The sequence below is a fragment of the Geotrypetes seraphini genome, chromosome 9 (genome assembly GCF_902459505.1).
Source record: "Geotrypetes seraphini chromosome 9, aGeoSer1.1, whole genome shotgun sequence".
NCBI classification, from domain to species: domain Eukaryota; kingdom Metazoa; phylum Chordata; class Amphibia; order Gymnophiona; family Dermophiidae; genus Geotrypetes; species Geotrypetes seraphini.
Window position 1 is genome coordinate 125,981,516 of NC_047092.1, and position 16,286 is coordinate 125,997,801.

General features: G+C 42.5%; 1 protein-coding gene across 2 annotated transcripts in view; it reads left to right on the forward strand.

The window, feature by feature from the left end:
- Positions 1-16,286, forward strand: part of MYO7B (myosin VIIB) — a 302,847-nt gene that overhangs the window by 87,111 nt on the left and 199,450 nt on the right. For both annotated transcript variants that reach the window (XM_033957613.1, XM_033957614.1), the window contains exons 8-11: positions 1,558-1,671; positions 9,479-9,632; positions 12,744-12,820; positions 15,606-15,725. In XM_033957613.1, coding sequence (XP_033813504.1) covers positions 1,558-1,671; positions 9,479-9,632; positions 12,744-12,820; positions 15,606-15,725 — 465 coding nt within the window. The remainder of the gene's footprint in view (positions 1-1,557; positions 1,672-9,478; positions 9,633-12,743; positions 12,821-15,605; positions 15,726-16,286) is intronic.

A 16,286-nucleotide genomic window follows, 5' to 3' on the forward strand; every position in this document is an offset into this window, starting at 1 on the left:
TCTGTGTCCCAAGTTCATGCTCCCTCCCTCCTTTCTTCCTTCCTTCCATCTTTGTCCAAGGTTTGTTCTCCCTCCCTTCCATCTGTGTCCCAACGTGACCCTGCTTCTTCCTTCCTATGCCAACACACTCCCTCTTTCTCCCTTCCTATCCCAACGTGACCCTCCTCCTCCCTTCGTGTCCCAATGCATCCTTGGACATCCTTCCCTCTGTTCTGCATCCCAAATTCATGACTCCCTCCCTCCAACGGGTGCTTACCTTCTCTGGCCGGCTCCCTCGTCCCAGTTGCACTTCTCTTCGTAAAGCTGTAGCCGCATTTCCTATACGTGGCCCGCAGCTGACCTGGAAGTCTTCCCTCTGAAATCAGAGGGAAGGCTTCTGGGTCAGCTGTATGCCATGTGCAGGAGCTGCTGCTCATGGCTTTGCAAAGACAAGTGCAGCTGGGAGGGGGCAGCCGGCCAGTGGAGGTAAACACCTGCGGTATGGATGGAGGCACGAATTTGGGACTCAGAATGGAGGGAAGGACAATGAGGGGCATGGGTTGGGATATGGAAGGGAGGAGGAGGGTCACGTTTGGACAGGAAGGAAGGAAAAGGGGGCGTGTTGGCACAGGAAGGGAGAGGCAGGACCCTAATTTGTAAGTACGAATCTGACGTACGTCAAACATTCTTAACCCGGGGACTGCCTGTATATTAATAGCCTCTTTTATATAGAAAGCAAAAAAGTATATACATTGGTTGACTGGATTTGCAGGGTATGGGGAGGTAGTTTCAGGATGGGCAAGGAATGGGGTTGGGAAGGGATAAAATACAAAGTTCAAGTTTGACAAGATTATGCATAAGAATCTTATTTCTTATAGGATATTTGTATTAAGCTATGGCACTTAATTGTGGCCCATAACAATACACTTTGCATTGTTGAATTCGTGTTTGTATGATCTAACAGTTTAAGTATTAAAAAAAAAAGCCCCAATGTAGTCACCATTGACTATATAAAGACTTCTAAATGCCATTTTGTCTTTTTTTCACTGTGGAGACGGTCTAGTTTTTTAAAATGCACATTGGTGTGAGGGGGTGGGCTTAGCATACCTCGAGTTTATATTTATGCTTTGGTGTCAGGTTCAAAGTAGATATGAATGAGGATAGGCAAACTGGCATTTGTACATATCCCCAACTACCACCATATTCCACAGCATGACCCTCTGCCATTTCTCTCACACACCCACATAAGAATTGCCATATTGGGACAGACCGAAGGTCTATCAAGCCCAGTATTCTGTTTCCAATATTGGCCAACCCAGGTCCCAAGTACCTAGCTAGATTCCAAATAGGTACCTAGATATTTTAAATATTGGGTTATATGTGTTCTTTACTACCAGGGAGTGGTGAAAAAGCAACAGGCTTGTAACACAGGGAGGTGGGAGGAAACAAAGAGGATTATAATGGGGACATATCCCTTTTCACCCCATGATGATGCCTGTAGAGCTCCTTATTACTCTGAGGTATGTGCTAACATCTATGGTCCTGTTTCTACTCTGGATTATGATTTCTTCATTCCAGGCTCCAGGGGAAAGGAATTATCACATATTTTATTGCATGGTGCAAGGAATGTCTCTAGAGCAGAAGAAGTTGTTGAATTTGGGCACTGCTGCTGAGTACACCTATCTTACCAAGGTAACCTCCATTTTGTCATTTGCTTTTCTTAATTTGATGCTTGTTCAGCCCAGTAATCTGTGGTGGGAACTGAGAAAATGATCCTCTGCCTACAAGTATTTTGTTCAGATGTTTTCTCATGAGAAATGCTAAATTGGTCGACTAAGTGACTCTAAATAAAAACTTGGGGGTCAATTTTCAGTGCTGGTGGTCAGTATGGTTTAAGGCTTAATTGCTACAGTGTCTGAAAAATATGTATATTCAGCACTGCTATGTGGATAGCAATGCTAAATATTGCCATTGACTGCCAGCTATTATACACGGATTAATGATATTCAGCCACTATCACTACATTGTAGTCTTGTGAGCTGTGCTGCTTGTTTGTAGCCTCTTAACTACTTGGATTTTTTTGTGACCTTTATATTTTTATATTTAAGACAGCCAAGGACCCTATAAGACCCCTGAGGTACGCATTTTTATTTTGCCAAAACACGGTCATTTTTATTGTATACATTATTTGGTTTCTATCCTGTGGGTCACTTGTGATTGTGAACAAAAACAAAAACTGTGGATACAGATGTTCTGGAGATAATTTATCAAACATTGACATATAAAACCTTAGCATTTTTTTGCTATTTCAGCTTGTCTGCGGTGTTCTTTGCTCACAGGTTTAAAGACAATAGACTGTTATCAGTCCAATTCTTTATATGTGAGTTTACAAACCATTGGACCCCTGAGGAAGGCATGTTCGCCAAAACACGGACCGTGTAGGATCCAGTTGGATTTTTATCACTGTATTTTTTTATCATTGTACTTTTTTCATTGAATTTTTATGGTTTTATATGTCAGTGTTTAATAAATTATCTCCAGAACATCTGTATCCATAGTTTTTGTTTTTGTTTTCATTGGTGGATTGTTTTCACTGTGGATCATTGGGTCTCCCCATTTTTCTTTGTTGTGCTTCACTTGTGATTGTATACGCCCTTTGTGGATTGTTTTTATGATTATTGTTTTTAAGTTATTTAGACACGTGGAGGGGCATAATCAAAAAAACCGTCTAAGTCCCTTTTTGGCCTAAGGCCTTAAAAGATGAAAGCAGAAGCATGGAAAGTGTCCATAACCAAAACAAACGTCCTTGTTTTGATAATGGCCTGCCTCTACATTCAGCTGTTTAAATGCCCAGACCACCACTACATCTACACTTGTACCCAAACGACATCTACACGTATACCCCATAATGAACCAAAAAAATGCCTAAGCCCCAAACGTCCAACACAAGGGCTTTTAGGCGAAGGAGGAGCCAGTCCTTCACCTAAAAGCTGGAGTCTGTAACCGGTGTCTGTCAAAAACAACACCGGTTACAGAATCTACCCCATCCCCCACACACTCCCACACATGACATCGGGGCAGGAGGAAACCCAAGCCCTCCTGCCCCGGTCACCTGTGGCACCCCGCGACAACATCGAGGCAGGAGGGAGCCCAAGCCCTCCTGCCCCGGGCACCCGCAGCACCCTGCGACAACATCAGGGCAGGAGGGAGCCCAAGCCCTCCTGACCTCTCGCCCCCCGCCCCCCCTATACGATCGGGCAGGAGGGAGCCCAACCCCTCCTGCCCAGGCGGACCCCTCTATCCCCCACTCCCCACTACAATACGGGCAGGAGGGATCCCAGGCCCCCCTCCCCCCAACGTCCACCCCCCCGAGCCCCCAATCAGCCCTCCCCGCTAACCCGTGACCCCCGCCGACCCCGGGTTGGGCCCATGTACTTAAGGCCTTGCCTACAGGAGGAGCCTAAGGCTCCTGGGCCTGTTCTGATTGGCCCAGGTGCCTCAGGCCCCTCCTGTGGGCGGGGTTTCAGCTGCCTGGGCCAATTCGGCCTCATTCCAGAGCCGGCTGGCCTGCCGGACAGGCGGGCTTGGCACCCGTCTGTCTGGCCAATGATTTGAGGTACAGGGAAGGGGGTGGGGGGTCGCGGAGGTAGGCGGGGGGGGGTCGTGGGTCAGTAGGGGGGCCGATCAGGGGATTGGGGGGCAGACATTGGGGGGAGGGGGGTTGTCGAGGACAGGAGGGCCTGGGATCCCTCCTGCCCATATTGTAGTGGGGGGTGGGAGATAGGGGGATCCACCTGGGCAGGAGGGGTTGGGCTTCTTCCTGCACGATCGTGTAGGTGGATGGGGGGCGAGAGGTCAGGAGGGCTTGGGCTCCCTCCTGGCCTGATTGTAATTGGGGGGGGTCGCAGGGCAGGAGGGCTTGGGCTCCCTCCTGCCCTGAACATAATCGGCAGGGGGGTCGCAGATTGCTGGGGCCAGGAGGGCTTGTGCTCTCTCCTGGCCCGATGTCGCGGGGTGCCGCGGCTGGCGGGGCAGGAGGGCTTGGGCTCTCTCCTGCCCCGATGTTGTCGCGGGGTGTTGCGGGTGCCCGGGGCAGGAGGGCTTGGGCTTCCTCCTGCCCCGATGTCGTCAGGGAGGTCGGGGTGCCGCGGGACAAGAGGGCTTGGGCTAACTCTTGCCCCGATATTGTCGGGGGGATGATGTATTGCGGCAGGAGAGATTGGCCATCTCCCCTGCCGCAATGCAATCACTCCTCTACCCGAACTGCTACAACCCGCGGTAGGAGAGATTGGGCATCTCTCCTGCCGCGGGTCGCGGCAGTTCAGGTAGAGGGGTGACCACATCGCGGTAGGGGAGATGAGGCATCTCTCCTGCCGGATGGTTGCGGTGAGTGGGTGGGTAGGTTGCCGGGCCGCTGAACTGATCGCGCCAGCGGCCATCAGCTCAGCGGCCCCTTTTTCGGCACTTAGACCTGCTTTGACTTTGTCTAAGTCAAAAAGGTATAAGTGCCGACTAGGCAACCTGCCTAAGGTTTTGGTTATACCTGCTGCACGCATAGGTGTAGGTCGGTCCACCTCCCGCCCACCGCACGCCCTTTCCCCTCCTCTAAACACGCCTCTTTTCTCTCTGTGCGTTTAGTGGCAAGTGAAAGGCCTAAGCTGGTTTTAGATACGTCTAAAACCAGCTTTGATTATGGGTACTTGGACGATCAGGCTTTTTGATCGTCCAAGTAGCCATTTAGGACACTTTTTAGACGGTTTTTTTTTTTTAATTATGAACCCCTTATTAAACTGCAAATGGGTACATCCAGTTTTCTGTTCCACAATCTTTTTGTTGTTTTGCTGCTTCATTTCTTTTGTGGAACCTTTTGGTGCTATTTGGATTTTGTTTTCTGCATTAACTCTATCCCATCTCTATGTGGATAGTGACAATAATTCAACCTGATTAAACAGATATTCTGTATATAGTCTCAATATTTACAGATAGCAGATTTATACAGATATAGGCTATCAATATCTGTATAAATCTTTTTGAATATTGACTCACTGGTAGAAACATAGAAAAATTATGGCAGATAAAGGCCAAATGGCCCATCTGGTCTGCCCATGCACAGCATCCACTGTCTCCTAAGACAGTGGTTCTCAACACTGTCCTAGGGGACCCCCCAGCCAGTCGGGTTTTCAAGATATCCCTAATGAATATGCATGAGAGAGATTTGCATATAATGGAAGTGGCAGGTATGCAAATCTCTTTCATGCATATTCATTAGGGATATCTTGAAAACCCGACTGGCTGGGAGGGTCCTCTAGGAACATAAGAATTGCCACTGCTGAGTCAGACCAGTGGTCCATTATGCCCAGCAGTCCGTTCACGCGGCGGCCCTCTGGTCTAAGACCAGCACCCTAACTGAGACTAGCCCTACCAGCGCACGTTCTTGTTCAGCAGAAACTTGTCTAACTTTGTCTTGAATCCTTGGAGGGTGTTTTCTTCTATAACAGCCTCTGGAAGAGCGTTCCAGCTTTCTACCACTCTTTGGGTGAAGAAGAACTTCCTTACGTTTGTACGGAATCTATCCCCTTTCAACTTTAGAGAGTACCCTCTTGTTCTCCCTACCTTCATGAATTCAGACACAGTCTTTCTCCCCACCATCTCTACTGGCAGACTATTCCATGCATCTACCATTTTTTCTGTAAAAAGGTATTTCCTTAAATTACTCCTGAGCCTATCACCTCTATCCTATGTCCTCTCATTCTGAAGCTTCCTTTCAAATGAAAGACTTGCCTCAAGTGCATTTTATGTCATATAGGTATTTAAACATCTCTTTCATATTCCCCCTCTCTCTCGTCTTTCCTCCAAAATATACATATTGAAATCTTTAAGCCTTTTGACAAAGACCACTGACCATTTTAGTAGCCTTCCTCTGAACTGACTCCATCCTGTTTATATCTTTTTGAAAGTGCGGTCTCCAGAATTGTACATGATATTTTAAATGAGGTCTCACCAGAGTCTTATACAAGGGCATCAATACCGCCTTTTTCCTACTGGTCATACCTCTCCCTATGCACCCTAGCATCCTTCTAGCTTTTGCCATCATCTTTTCAACCTCTTTGGCCATCTTAAGATCATCCCATATTATTACACCTAAGTCCTGCTCCTTTTTTGTGCACAAATGTTCTTCACCCCTAAACTGCATAGTTCCCTCAGAGTTTTGTAGTCCAAATGCATCTCCTTGCATTTCTTAGCATTAGAATATAAGAAAATAAGAATAGTAGCCTTACTGGGTCAAACCAGTGGTCCATCTAGTCCAGTAGCTCGTCCTCATGATAGCCAATCCAGATCACCAGTACCTGGCAAAACCCCCAAAAGTAACAACATTCATTGCTACCGATCCCAGTAGCCCGTCCTCACAGTGACCAATCCAGGTAACTAGTATCTGACAAAAGCTCAAATAGTAGCAACATCCCATCCTACTGATCCAGGGCAAGCAGTGGCTTCCCCCATGTCTGCCTCAATAACAATGGACTTTCCCTCCAGGAAATTGTCCAAACCCTTCTTAAAACCAGCTATGTTAACCGCTCTTATCACAACCTCTGGCAATGTGATCCAAAATTTAACTATTCTGAGTGAAAAAATATTTCCTCCTATTGGTTTTAAAAGTATTTCCCTGTAACTTCATTGAGTGTCCCCTAGTCTTTGTAATTTTTGACAGAGTAAAAAAATCAATCCACTTGTACCACTCAGGATTTTGTAGACTTCAATCAGATCTCTCTTCAGCTATCTCTTTTCCAAGCTGAAGAGCCGTAACCTTTTTAGTCTTTCCTCATATGAGAGGAGTTCCATCTCCCTTATCATCTTACCGCTCTTTGAACCTTTTCTAGTTCCACTATATCTTTCTTGAGATAAGGCAACCAGAATTGAAAACAATACTCCAGGTGAGGTTGCACCATGCTACGATACAGAGGCATTATAACATTCATAGTCTTGTTAACCATCCTTTTAAAAATAATTTCTAGCATCTTGTTTGCTTTTTTGGCCACTGCCGCATATTGGGCAGAAGTTTCATTGTATTATCTATAATGATACCCAGATCTTTTGGGGGGCGCTAACCTCCAAGGTGGACCCTAGCATCTGGTAACTATGATTTGGGTTATTCTTCCCAATGTGCATCACTTTCCATTAAATTTCATCTGCCATTTCATCACTTTCACATTAAATTTCATCTGCCATTTGGACATCTAGTATTCCTATAGTTCCTATAGTTTTTCACAATCTAGTGTCATCTGCAAATTTAATCACCTCACTTGTAGTTCCAATTTCCAGATCATTTATAAATAAGTTAAATAACACTGATCCCAGTAGAGATCCCTATGGCATTCCACTATTTACCCTCCTCAATTGAGAAAAATGGCCATTTAACCCTACCCTCTGTTTTCTATCTGATAACCAATTCCTATTCCACAACTGAACTTTGCTACCTATCCCATGACTCTTTAATTTTCTCAGGAGCCTCTCATGAGGAACTTTGTGAAAAGTTTTCTGAAAATCTAGTTACACTATATCAACTGGCTTGCCTGTATTCACATGTTTTTTCACACCTTCAAAGAAGTACAGCAAATTGGTGAAGCAAGATCTCACTCAGCTGAACCCATGCTGACTCTGTCCCATAAAATCATGTTTGTCTATGTCTATGCCCAAAAAGCAACTACAATCCAGAGGTTAAAAAGGAACCTTGTTCCACACACAAATCAGGAAACTCCAAAGCCAAAACCAAAGTAGAACAATAGCTCCTGGATGTCACAGAGGAAGCAGATAAATAACATGGTAGATGATGGTAGTTAAAGACCCAAATGGTCCATCCAGTCTGCCCAACCTTATTCAATTTAAAATTTTTTAAATAAATTTTTCTTCTTAACTATTTCTGGACAAGAATCCAAAGCTCTACCCGGTACTGTGCTTGGGCTGCAACTGCTGAATGAACTGCTGAAATGAATGTAAAATTTATTGAATATGTTTAAATTGTTCAAGCATTAAAATACACATTGATAAATGAGACAAATTCATCTGAGTCTACATGTTCCACAATATTATTTTTTATAATTGTGGTGTTTTTATTAACCCATGAAGATTAACTGAGTTTTTTTTCTAAACTTTGCTATTTTTTAGACTTCTAGCATTTGTATAGAGACACTTGTGTTTTTTCCTTGTATCTACTGGCTATTGAGAAGATGACAGGGAAAATTTCAGTCTTTCACTTTGCCTGCCTCTTAAACACGCCTGGGTTTCTTTCACCATTATTGAAACCTCTCTATTGGAACTCCCTAAATCTACTGTTTTAATAGTATCCTTCAAGGATACTTCATACCGAACCATCCGCTCCTGGGTGACTATCAACTTTCCCTCCCATCTCAATTTAAAAACTGCTCTATCTTCTTTTTAAATTTTAGCGCCAGCAGCCTGGTTCCATACCGATTAAGGTAAAGGCCATCCTTTTGAAATAAGCTCCCCCTTTCACAGAAGGTTGCCCAGTTCCTAACAAATCTAAATTCATCATCCCAGCATCATCATCTCAACCACGCATTGAGACTTCGGAGCTCTGCTTCCCTCTTGGGTCCTGCATGTGAAACTGGGAGCATTTCTGAGAATGCTATCCAGGAGGATCTGGATTTCAGCTTTCTACCTAAGAGCCTAAATTTGGCTTCCAGAACCTCCCTCCCACATTTTCCTATGTCATTGGTACCTATATATACCATGACAGCTGGCTCCTCCCCAGCACTATCTACAAACCTATTTAAGTAAAGCTTGAGGTCCGCCACCTTCACACCAGGCAGGCAAATGACTAGGTGATCCTCATGCCCACCAGCCATCTAGCTATCTATACAGTATGCCTAAAGATCGAGACTTGAGGCTATTTTTAAATTTCAGGTTCCACTCACTTATTAACTTGTAATTTTATGGTCTGTGGTATTGTCCAATATTTTATGCAGGGATGAAGATAAATTATTTTATATATTAATGGGGTTAGCGATACAACATATCCTATTAATGGGGTTAGCGATACAACATATCTTAACTGAATGGAAGAATACTTTTGCCTAATCTGTGGATGCCTGGTGGAATGCAATTTGTTTGGTACTGAACTTTAAAGAAGTAGCTGTTATATAAAAAAAGGAGAAGCTTACCTTATTTTAAAAGGATTTGGGGTATGTTAGATTCCTTTTGTCAAACTGCTGTGTAAATTCATTTGGAACCCAGTTCTTGGTGCTCTTTTGGGATTGGGGTGCTTTTGTACTTTATTGTGTTAAGTTTCAATTAAAAAAAATTGAACTATAAACACCAATACTATCTCAGAATTCTTTTTGAAAATCAGAATAGAAAGAAGAAAATAATCGTCTTGCTTGGTTTAACTATCTGCTGAACTGTCTGCTATTACCTCCATAATAATGGTTATTCTCTGTGATGTAACAGCCAGATGTCTTCCTACATTTATGTTCTCTTATAGGGTAAATGCACTTCCTGTGAAGGTCGCAGTGATACCAAGGAGTATGCTCATATCCGTTCAGCTATGAAAATTCTTCAGTTCTCTGACTCCGAACACTGGGAAATCTGCAAGCTGTTGGCAGCCATTCTGCACTTGGGGAACATAGTGTTTCAAAGTAATTACAAGCACAGTCATTCTGCGTATGTCTGATTTACATAATGCACTCAACCATACACTATACTCAATAATTGCTTTTTTTTATAAATCTTGGATCCAGCGATGTGACTCTATAGCGATCATAGTTTCATTTTCACTAGAGAGGTCTCACATCAAATCATCACTGATCGTTTTTCTTTTTTTCCTTTTCTTTATAAATGTGGAATGGTGCCACATAAACATCTCACAACGCCCTTATAGGTCATGGTGAGTCCCCCCCCAAACCTACTAGACCCACATGTCTACCACCCCAATAGCCTTTATGGCTGTGCCACCTACATGGCAGTACAATAGGGTTTTGGGGGTGCACATGTTTCACCATGAATGCAGTGGTTAGAGTGGCTTAGGGCCTGGGTCCTCCTCTCTATGGTTCACTAGCCCACCCCCCAGACTACTTAAGACATCTCTGTGCAGCTCTATTAGGCTTTCCTATGCCAGATCCTGATGTTCTGGAGGCAGGTATATATGTTTTTATTCTGATTTTTATGGTATGGGGGGGGGTCAGTGATCACTGGGGGAGTGTGTGAGGGTCTGTACTTTGTGTCTTCAGTGGTTATCTGGTCACTTTGAATACCTTCTGGGCACTTAGACCTGTTTTTAGATCACCTAAGTCATTAAGTAAAAGTTCTGTCTAGGCAGTCTCATTAAACTTTTGGTTATACTTGCAGTACGACTAAGTCTAGGTCAGCCCACGTCCCGCTCATATTCCGCCCTCACCACTCCTCCTAAAATGCCCCTTTCAGCTCTGGGTGTAAAGCGGCACTGAAAAGGCCTAAGCTGTCTTTAGATACGTCATTTTAATTATCCAAGTGCCGATTTAGGCATGATTTTAGACATATTCCCGTTTCGATTATGAGCCCCATAGTATTTCACTCATTTACATCATCTCATGATATAAATGAATGAAATACTATACTTATAAAAAAAAAAAGGAAAAAAAATTTAAAAGGATCAGTGAGGATTTGATGTAAGACCTCTCTAGCAGCAATGAAACTATGATTGCTATAGAGACACATCGCTGAGATCCAAGAATTATATAAAGCAAATATTGAGTATTGTGTATGGTTGAGTGTATTAATTTGACTATACTGAATAGTGTAAAGATACTGCTGTTTGAAATTGAATGACTCACATAATGCACATATCTATCCCTCCATCTGTTTTATTATCATGGGTGCATAAGCAGTACCGTGGACAATTTTTTAGTTTTGTCATACCTTCAGCGTAATGCTTTCAGTTAGTCATTAAGGTGCCATAGACAATAACAGAAACTAAATGGGGAATTATTGTAGCTAATTAGGGTCAGTTTCAACTGTCACTGTAGTAAGTTAAATGCTGGCACTAGGACAGTGATTCCCAAACTGGGCATTGTTCAGGGTTCCTCATAAAATTAGATTATAGAATATGTTTGCATGAACATGATGTATATGTTTAAATAAATTAAGGGTTCCTGGGTGTATGGAAAAATATTTTAGGAGTTCCATCATAGTAAAAAGTTTAGGAATCTCTGCATAAGGGTTTAACTTAATCTGCATATTCAACACCATTATCTGTATAAGTAACTCCCTAAGGAGGTAATTCTATAAGGCCCTCTTTTACTAAGCCATGGTCTTCTGCCAGCCTGGCACTGTTGCTGCCAACTCCTGTTGTAGCTGTTCCACTTTGGTCCCTGCTGTTTCAGCTTTGGTCTAGAAGTCCTCCCTCTGGACTGTTAACAGGTTGACTTGGGCTTGCAATTCCTGCATCCTGTAGGTTATTTCTTCCTTCCCTTTCTCCCAGCTGGCTTTCTTTTCCATCAGTATGCGATATTCTCCCTTAAACTGGACTTCCTTACAGCACAGTTTTTCCACTAGCAGTTCTAACCGCCTGCACTGTTCACCTGCCTGGCTGACTTCAAGCAAGGCGGACCGCCCCCGCTCCCCTTACTACGCCACTGTGAATTCAAGATAGTCTGGAACAAGCATGTGGAAGCTCTTAGGGAGAAAAGGAGATAATGGATGGTGTGGAAGGGCAGACTGGATGGGCAATTTGGCCTTTATCTGCTGTCATGTTTCTCTGTTTCTAATACACATTGTGCTCTTTAGGGAGAATGGGTTAGAACAGTGTTCTTCAACCACCGGTCCATGGACCAGTGCTGGTCCACAGAAATTTCCTACCGGTCCACAGGGCCAGCACGTGCATCAGGCCCAAAACAGTGTTCTTCAACCGCCAGTCCATGGTGCGATCGATGTGGCGTTATCTTCGAGCCAGCTCCTTCTTCCTAACTGATTCAGTGCACAAAGCCACGGGCAGTGGCTCCTACGGGCATCCTGCGCCTGAACTGGAAGCCTTCTCTCTGACGTTGCAACGTCAGAGGGAAGGCTTCCAGATGAGGCACGGGACATGCAAGGTGCAATTAGTACTATTATGGGGCGGGGTCTGGGGTGGAGATTGGGTAGAGATAGGCGGGATCTGGCCCACGACTTAGCCCAGTATTCTTCAACCGCCGGTCCATGGATCGATGCAGGTCCACAGAATAATTCTTTTATTTCTGCCGGTCTATAGGTGTAAAAAGGTTGAAAAACACTGGGTTAGAAGACAAATTAATTAAATAAATGTGATTGTGGGTCATACAGGACACATTTCTGTACCATGTCACAGAATTTAAAAATAAAAGAAATAGAAGCTAATATTGACACATGAAAATGAAACTAAAGTTAATGTTACAGAGTGCTCAATGCAGAAGTGTTTTCCTATGAGACAAAAGGCTAGACTTACTGAAGTTACTGCTGTACCATTAGTGAATGCTAATGTTATTAATATACTGTACATAATTAGTAAAAAGTCCCATTTCATAAAATAGAACCTTCAGCAAATAATGTGCATTAATGCATGTTAACACAAGTAATGCAGCCCAAGGTTTGTGTATTAGAGCTATACAATGATATGAGAGTTACACACCTGGGAGCAGCTGTCACTGATTAAAGAAATTGATATTTTTCAAGGCTCAGATTTTTTTCTGGTACAGATGCTTTAGCATTTAATTTATATTGTATCTGCTCTTAACTTGGATCATTGCTGCTCCTTCTAGGTGCTACGTATGATAACCTGGACTGCTGTGATGTGCAGCAATCTACCCACTATTCCACTGCAGCCAAACTACTTGAGGTACTCCACTTCCTACTCTTCTTTTGAGATGGATCCTTACAGACAGGGCTTTTAATTTAGGGTTTGAATACAATTTAGCTCCAGGCTGCTGCCTGCATGTCCTCCAGAAACTAGCAAAATCCCTATAAATGGAAGATGCAGACATTGTTATGTGTGGGAAGGCTGCCTCTGTATATAAGGGACAGATTACAGCATCAAAATATGGGGTTATAGGAGTCAATACTGCATACAATGGCTTCATTAGGAACACAATTAGCTTCCTTTAAAATCATAGCTATGCAGACGATATATTGTAGTCCCGATTATATCTTTATCAGCAGATGCTCTACAATTTATCTCTTCTATAATCCAGACACTGGACTCCTGGATGAAGAACTTTAAACTCAAACTCAACCCAGACAAAACTAAAATCTTCCTGGCCTCACCTTCCAATAAGTTCACAGAGAACACTGTAAAGTTGAACAGCATTTCATTATTTAGGGGTTTATTTAGACCAACATCTATCACTCGATGGCCAAATGAATGCACTAGTTAGGAAAACTTATTTTATGCTATGGAAATTGTGATCGATTAAGGCATATTTTGATCTTTTCTTATTTACCCACCCACTCTTTTTACAAAACTGCAAAAGTGGTTTTTAGTGCAGGCAGATGGACTGAATGCTCTGCACTGCTCCCGACGCTCATAGGAATTCTATGAGTGTAGGGAACAGGGCAGAGCATTCAGAATTCAGTGTGCTAGCTGGCACTAAAAACCACTTTCACAGTTTTGTAAAAGGTGGAATTAGACTACTGGTACAATTGTTGATTTTGAGTTCCCTGGATTATTGTAACATCATTTATTTAGCCTCCAGCAAAAAGAATATCAAAAGGTTGCAGATCATTCAGAAAACGGCTGTTCGGTTGATTTTCAACTTGAAAAAAATTTGATCATGTAACTAAATTCTATTGGGAGCTACATTGGCTCCCAGTTGAGGCAGGAATATTATTCAAGTTAGGTTGTACCTGTTACAAGACATTGTTTGGCCTTATACTTGATTATATTATTAATCACTTTAAATTTACTGACAGAAAACGTTTTTCTCGGCATTTGGATTATTTACATTTCCTACTGTAAAAGGTTGCATATACAACAGATTTTTCCATAGAATTCTATCTTTTCAAGTTGGATCATGGGATAAACCTTTTTCTATCCTGATAACAAACTCCAACTCCTATCTGTCCTTTAGAAAAATGTTAAATACCTACTTATTTGACAAATTATTCTGAATGTGATTATAATTCAGTCTTATAGTGTCTTGATTGTTGTTAACCATGTTGAACTGAGAGGTTACTGTGGTATATAAGTGAATTTGTTATGTTATGTTATGAATTGCACAGTAGGTAGATCTTGGAAATCCAGGATCTGGGTTTCATTCTGCTGACATTTAGGGGGTCCTTTTACTAAGCTGTGGTTAAAAAGTGGCCTTAGCTAACCCTTACACATGCTAGGGCCATTTTTACTGCTGCTGGAAATTGGCCAGTTTTCCATATTTTTGAATTAACAGCCTTGCACTAATGTTGCTATAAATGCATGGCTATTGCCAAAAAGTAGCACTTGAGCCCTTACAACCACCAATTTTGGAGGTGGTAAAAGCTCACAAACTATCAATAAGGTGCTTAAATGTTCATAGGCACTTTAAATCCAATATGCTGATTTTCAGAAACTGTGTACATTTTTAAATACCAGGTTGTTATACAGCTAGAAGTATGTACATACACTTAACTTTCTCATGTCGGGTCCTTTGGTTGGTAATAAGGTTGGATATTACTGCATTCTAATATTGGTATAATAAACTTTGCCTGCATCTTGTACATAGCCTGCAGTTTTTGTTTGGTTTGTCCATGGAAATTCAGTATACATATGCAGTTCCCAAATATATTTTTGGCATGCCCTCTAGAATACTTATTTTCTAAAGATTGAAAGTGATTAATTTTAATTTCAATTTCACATACATTTTTCCACATACCACATAATGCGTATTCAGGGCCCAAGGCAGAAATTAGAAAGGGGACTGTAGGCTGTGCCCCGTTTGGGCAGGATTAGAGCCCTCTGTGGCATGGGGGCCCACGGCAGTTGCCCAGATCTCCCCTAGTGCTAGCCAAGTTTCCAAATTTTATTAGAATTTACTATCCTGCTCATTGTAAAAAAATCAATGAAGACGATACATGAGAAGTGGGATAGAATGAACTACAATGTTAAAATAGTAAAAGATGGACACATAAGGAAGGGGATTATTATCTTGCATTATCTCTGAAGATACAACTAACTAAAGCCAATATTTTATGTAAATGGTGTTCGCAGCACTTTTTTTTGTAATTGCTATAAAGTGCTACCATAAGCATATTGACATAAACAGGACTTTTATAAATGGAATATGCTTTATAAAACTACCAGCTGCTGTAGTTCTAATTTCCTTTAAAAAAAAATTGGGACTGCAAATCTATACATATAGGGTTCCTTTTATCAAGCCGCGCTAGCGGTTTAACGCGCATAATAGCGCACGTTAAACCGCCGGCTACGCTAGCCACTACCACCTCCTCTTGAGCAGGCAGTAGTTATTGGCCAGCGGGGAGGGGGGGGGGTTAGCGCGTGATGAAGTGTCACGCGCGTTAACCCTGCTAGCACGGATAAACCAGGACTGGATCAGCCTTTTCTAGAAAACTGTGGAACCAAGTAGTGCCCTAATTACTTCTCTGGTGCAGGTAATATAATCCTCATCCTTCTCATTTTATTTTGCCAACAGGTGGATTCAGGAGAGTTGCAAACGAGCCTAATTAACCACTCTATCATCATCCGTGGAGAAAGTATGTCTATGCCCCTGAGCACTGCCCAAGCTTCTGATGGACGAGATGCCTTTGTGAAGGTAGATTTTCCATATCTTATCCTTTTGTGTTTGCTCCCACTTGGGGTTTTTTTTGGTTTTTTTAAATTATCCTTCTTGACTTGCTTTTATGTTATTTTCCTCTCTCATTTGCTCTGTCCTTTCTCTCTGAATATGACTCTTGGAACTTATGCAGAATATCATTTTTGCTAAGTCCATATATGGCTGCTATTCTAAGCTCTAAAAACTGGAAATAAAATGTTTCTTTCCTACCTTTGGGCATTTTAATTTTTTTAATTGATTTTGTCCTGGTCTCTCTTTCAAGCCTTCTCATAAGTTTTTTTTTTTCTTTAGGGTATCCATTCCTTTTCTCTTCACCTGTCTTTCCTTCATTCTCTAGATCTGTGTGTAACACTGATCTTTTACTCTTACTCCAGTTTACTCTTCACTGCCTCTCTATTCCGTCATAAATATCACCCCTTCTCTATGCTAAAGTTCTAGTCCTCAGTCATTTTTCCTCTCTCACCAACTAGTTTTCTATCTTCCACTCTCATCCCCTTGCCATCCCTCCCATTACTTTTCTCTCTTTCTTTCATTTCTTCT